This window comes from Hemicordylus capensis, chromosome 2 (genome assembly GCF_027244095.1).
Source record: "Hemicordylus capensis ecotype Gifberg chromosome 2, rHemCap1.1.pri, whole genome shotgun sequence".
Classification (NCBI taxonomy): Eukaryota; Metazoa; Chordata; class Lepidosauria; order Squamata; family Cordylidae; genus Hemicordylus; species Hemicordylus capensis.
The window spans coordinates 202,000,158-202,006,168 of record NC_069658.1 but is presented as its reverse complement, the minus strand read 5'-3'; the positions used below and the strand labels follow the sequence as shown (position 1 = coordinate 202,006,168).

The 6,011-nt window shown below is 46.0% G+C and overlaps 1 protein-coding gene across 3 annotated transcripts in view; it reads left to right on the top strand.

Annotated features, from left to right (window-relative positions):
• The first annotated feature begins 285 nt into the window (after window positions 1-285).
• Window positions 286-6,011, top strand: part of AMHR2 (anti-Mullerian hormone receptor type 2) — a 33,012-nt gene continuing 27,286 nt past the window's right edge. For 2 of the 3 annotated variants that reach the window (XM_053302637.1, XM_053302639.1), the window contains exons 1-2: window positions 286-621; window positions 5,742-5,894. In XM_053302637.1, coding sequence (XP_053158612.1) covers window positions 363-621; window positions 5,742-5,894 — 412 coding nt within the window. In that variant the 5' untranslated portion in view covers window positions 286-362. The remainder of the gene's footprint in view (window positions 622-5,741; window positions 5,895-6,011) is intronic. The other variant, XM_053302638.1, reaches the window with a different exon arrangement.

The following is a 6,011-nucleotide window of genomic DNA, read 5'->3' as shown; positions in this document are numbered from 1 at the left end:
TGTCCTTGGCCTGGCCCTCCCCAGCTTGGGCATCCTATATCACTTCCTAGAGTTCCAGGGCAGTGGCTCTTCTGTCATGAATGCAGCTTCCTCATGAGAGGTGCTTTCTGCATGGTGGATTAGTAGGCCCCAATATGCTGAGAGCAGAGACAGACCCACTAGAGATGTAGCTGTAACAAGATGTGCTCCCTCTCTCCCTCCCACCCACCCCTGCTTTGCTGCCTGCAGTCATTGGCTGACGGCAACTGGCCTCATCCCACACGCTGCAGCTGGCCAAGTCCTTCCCACCTGGGCCCAGAGGAGGGACACCAAGACGGGCAGTCTGGGTCTTCACACCCAGTCCAGGTGCTGTGGGGAAGGACATGAGGTCCTGCAGCCTGCTCTGGAGACTGGGTATCTGGCTACTGGTGCTGGAAGTGCAGAGGGTGAGCCTGAGTGCCCTGGTTAAGAACCGGAGCTGTATCTCCTATGGAGCCAATGTCCTAACGGAGGGTCTGGAGCATCTCCAGGGCTTGATCTTAGAAGACAGCCGTAACAGCACCATCCAGTGTCCCCACAACCAGTGCTGTTTTGGCATCTGGAACCGGACCCAGGGCGGCCAGCTCCAAGCCAAGGTGCAAGGTAAGGACCCGCGGCAGATGGAAGAACAAGGAATCTTGCCTGGCAGGAGGGAGGGTGAAACCAGAGTGAGGCTGGGCATGGATTTCAGCCAGAGGGAGGGAAGCTGGAAGCCACTAAGATCTCTGATCCTGGCTATCAAAGGGTGGCAAGATTTTGTGAAATGACGACAAGGACGAGGCTCTGGTGTGGGAGGGGGCTCCAGATAAGAAGTGGTCAGAAGGGTGGACTCCAGGATTGTGAATGTTATTCCTAGAATCTTAGGCCTATAATGCCCCATTCAGGCATTTACATTGAATGTGTCTGTGCACAAGTACTTGGCTTCGTGTGTGTGAGAAGAAACGTACATGTGTTCATTAAAAAAAACAAAACCTGGATATAGGCCCTTTCAAAAGGTACAAATTGGAAGTGTAACTACTGTGTGTGCATTGGACAATGTGTGGATGCCAGTATGTATGTACACTGAACTCAGACAGTATACACACTGAACATAATGTGTGGACAGAGCTTAAGATAGACTCAAAAGTCATCAAAGACCACCCTGTTGCTTCTAAACAGACACTTCCACCTACCTGCAAATGGGCCATCAATGTGCTAGACCCAGTGAGGTAGGTTAAATTTACCTGGCCCTGGGATGGAAATGAAAACCAGTAAGTTAACGTTATGTGAAAGGAAGAAGCTGAAAGAGCAGCGCAGCCTCTAGTCCTGTCTTTTGATCAGTGCTGGCCGAGAGGGTGCACAGAGATATTCCCCGAAGCTGATAGTTTGTCATACAGAGCAGCACAACTAGACTAAGGGCTTTCCTAGTGACTTGAGCTCTGTGTTGTCTTTGGTTTGTGGCATCCTGTGGTCTAGCATGTGTAAGCTGCAGAGCTGGGAGCTGAACTGCCTTGCATCATAGTTGTGTGTGAGTAGATGAATTAAGTAGCCTTTTTGGCCTCTTCCAACTCTAGGGACTTTGATTTGCCTGTACACATTCATCATCTGATCTCTCATTACTGGAAGATTTACAGAGGGATGTGTGAAATGCCCCCATTGGGTTTTATGCTTGAAGTGAGGAAATTTGAGCTTTGGGCTGGTCTCCACATCAAGTGTAGCCATCGACAGCATCCAGCAAGTGACGGTCGATATGTGTGAATCAACACCAGCTTATAGGAAGAACCTTCACATGACCTCCAATGTATGGCTTTTAAATAGCACCTGTTCTGTTGCCAGTCTTCAAGTATCAAAAAATCAAGTCACATGTCTGTGAACCGGGCGGCCTCTGACTTGGTGGTTAATCTGCAGTAGTTGAGTCATACCTGCAAGTCATCAGCTGATGGACATGCATGTCTTGCCACCTCCAGCCTCTAAGAGGTAGGGTAGGTTTTAAACCAGGGCTGCACAACGTTGGCCCTTCTGCAGATGTTGGACAGATGTTCAACAACTCCCATAGTCCCTGATTATTGGTCACTTTAGCTGGGGATGATGGGAGTTGTGGCCCCAACACAGTTGGAAGACCAAAACTGGAGGAACGAAACTTGTTCAGCCCTGTAATACACCAACAAATACATTCACGAAGTGGCCAGTCTGTATTGCGTTGTGCTTTTGGCACAGAATCCTCTGGACATGCAGCATGTGTGTCATGTTACACTCAAGGCAGGTGGGGGGGGGATGATGTCGTTCGTTTAGGAGTGTTTATGACATTTTTATCCCACTCCTCTTCCAAGGAGCTCAGGTCAAGCTATATGAGTTTCCTCAACCCATTTTATCCTCACAACAACCTTGTGAGGTAGGCTACATGGTAGGCTATGCTGAGAGATCCTAGTTAAAGAGAGACCAAAATCACCCAAATGGCTGAGTGAAGATTTGAGCCCAGTTCTCTCCGGTCTTAATTGAATACTCTTGTCCTGTTCAGACATTATGTCGAATATTCGTACGAGTGTACAGTGTTCACAAGTACAGATCTGTAAACAGGGACAGCTATTCACACATTATGTTGAACACAGGCACAGCAGTACACTTCCAATCGGTAACCATGCCTTTGAAGAGACTGGTCCCAAGTTCACTTTTAAAATGAATACAGCTGCAGTTATTCACATAGAAACATAGATGTGTGTACAGACAACTGTACACTCGTACAACTTAATGTCTGAAATAGGGCTTTAATCCCACTGGCTCTCCTTTCCTCTTGTACTGCTTCTGTTTGCCTCCCAACAGAAAAGTCAACACCCAGAGAGGGAGCTGTGTTGTTCTGCTGCAGCAGAAACAACAAAGAGTCTTGTGGCATCTTAAAGACTAACTAGCCTTCAAAGGGCTACAAAACAATTGTTCTCAGTGAGGATCAGGAAGGGGGGTGCTTGCTCCCCTGGACTCTCTCTCTCTCTCTCTCTCTCTCTCTCTCTCTCTCTCTCTCACACACACACACACACACACACACACACACACACACACACACACAATATCTCTTCTGCCTAGAAAGGGCCAGAGAGCAGCAGTTGCTATGGAGAGAAGCAAGGAAGATAAGGGCAAAGTGCACATGATGTTAGTATGCCCCCCCCCCGCCGCCCCAAGCAGCAACTCCCACCTTCCTTTCCATTCTGCATTCAGGCCTAGCGCATGAACTGTGTGCTGTTCCCCTGAGTGCAGCCCAGCCACACTTCTCCCTCCCATACCTTAGACTAGGAGAAACCCTGTGTAGGCTTGGATTAGGAGCCCTGCCAAAGAGCTGTATATGACCTTATAAATAAAATCGCGGCACATGTGTGGAGGAGCCTGCATTCCGTAGTTAAAGTCCAACAGGCCACACATTTTTTGCCTTCCTCCGTTGGGCTAGGCGCAGTCCCCCTCAGCTCAGTTTGGCTAGGAGCAGTCGCCTCATCGCACCTCCTCAGGTGCGGAAATCAGGTGATTTCCTCGTCGGAAATCAGGTGATGTCCTCATCTGACGGTCCTTCACTCACCACAGGATTCCTCTGCACTCCCGCACCCATAAAGCAGTGGGGCTCCAGGACTCCCCAGTGCAACACCCAGACTCTCCAGGTTCCTGAGAATCAAAGGCCTAGGTAGCCCGTTAAGCATGTGCCTCAAAGGAAAGATGGGCATGTAAACCGGCTATAAATTGATTGGCAGTGAGAAAGTGGGGCTGAGAGAGGACTCCAATGAAAGAGGTGGGAGGGGCTTAATGACATCTGCGAGCCCCACCCCTGAACCCCCAATTTAAACACAAATATCCCCTGTAGCCTCCTAAAAATAGTAGTAAAAACAGGGGCTAGAACAAAAGCTAAGGGATATAATATGAACACTGACAAAACGTACACACAGCCTAGCTACCGGAGAGGAATTCTGTGTTGCTGGCATCCGTGGAGTGGAATGAGCACCCATGAGAGATGTTGGGAGGCTGTGAGCCAGGGAACTCAGGGAGGTGGGCAAGAAGAACTCAAGAGAGATCCATGTGAAATGTGAACTGGAACTTATCAGACAAATCTTTGGCTGCAATCCACTCGTCTCCATAGAACTCTGCAATGCATTCCTCTATGCATTCTTCTATTCTCCCAGATGGACGCCTAGCGTGGAGAGGGCAAAGCCTTGGGGCAAACTAACAGCGATTAGTAAAGAAACCATACACACACACACACACACACTCATGCATGCACACTCTCACACTCATGCGTGCACACAAACATACCCTCATACCCTGTGCAATGTCCAAACATGCGGCAAGAATTACGAACTGGGACAGTGATTATGGGTCAAGAGGCAAAAGTCCCTACAAAATATGTGTGGGGAAGACCCTGAGATAAGAGGGGGAGGAAAATATGGGAGGAAGGATGGAAATCAGCTCCCAAGCTCTCACTTGTGTGGCCAACACAAAACAGAGATCCAGGTTCAAATCCCACCACAGCCATGGACTATGGTAGCTTTGAGCAAATGGCTATCTCTCAGCCTCAGTTCCCTGGCTGTTAAATAGCTGAACTCACAAGGTAGTTGTGAGGAAAACAGTCCAATCCTATCTTTGTTTATCTGCAAGTCCCACTGATTTCACAGTGGACTTAATTCCAAGTTAAATATGCTGCCTGAATGAAATAAGCACCATGAAGAGCTTTGCCACATTTGAAAAAGTGTAACTGTTGTTTCAATTTAGAACCTTCGCAAAGGTTCAAGGTAGGTTAAATCACTAGGCATCTAAGATGACAAACTGAGGCTGGGGAAATGACAAAAACATGACAAAAGCACACACACCTTTAAACGTAAATTGAAATTACAAATATTGTAGTTTGAATGTTGCAAACCCATATTTGTTGCTGCTATAATGGGAAAGGAAAATAAAGCAGCAAAAGAGAGTACAGCTGTGAATTATTTATATTTTGTAGGTGAGGCCTGTTGTTCGAGCAAAGTCATTTTGTGTAGATTACACTATTAGAAAAGTTCAAGAAATTAAATATATGTAATAGAATTTTTAACGAATGTGCCTGTAAAAAGAAAAGTAAACAAACAGGTTGAAATTTGTAGAATTTAAACTTTTAAAAACTATTCATTTTATTGAATCATTACCAAATGCAGTGAATTTGAATCTGAGCAAGATCTTCTTCTTCTCTTGGGCATGATGCTGTTTTGGAATTATTGATCTGATTATTGTGTTAAAAATCTGTTGAGAACAATAACAGTTAAAATATAATGATTATATTCAGAATTTCTTCTATATGTTTTTTAAAAATTAAACCTTTCCTCCAGCATATTCTGGTATAAAATGTAGTTCATTCAGCTAATTTAAGTGGCAGGATTGTTCATGCAATATATTGTTCATGGTATCTGCAGGTCATCAGGAAGTATGTATTTACATCGCACAAACTCACCAACCAACACATTCTTCAAAATATATAATAAATATGAGAGGGGATGGGGAGGAAGCGTGGAAGAATTGTCATACCATACCAATCTTCTACAACAATTAAAAGGATTTAAGAAGCTATTCAGTTCAATTAAATTCAACCACATTCAAGAATAAAACTGAGGCATAGGGTGGGAGGTTCTTTTGGACTCCATGGAACCCTAGCTTTCTTTTTCTGATATTCTTGTTGTCAGGGCTGAGGAGAAAAGATGGTGCCTTGATGCTTTTTATTCTGTGCCCTCCCCACATCCCAGGTTGCTGGATTAGCGAAAAGGAAGCCTGCAATTCCTCAGCTTGTGAGTCTGAATCTGCTGAGGACGCTGAGGATACCACCATACTGTCCTGTAGGTGCCGCTCAGATCTGTGTAATGCTCACATCAAGCATGATGGGCCTGGAAAAAGGCAGGGTAAGAGGACTTGTGGGGTCAGTGACAAACAGCAGGATAAAATGAAGATGCTATTAATTACATGTTTCTCCCACCCTTTCTTCAAGGAGTTCAGGGTGGTGTCCAAGGTCCTCCCCT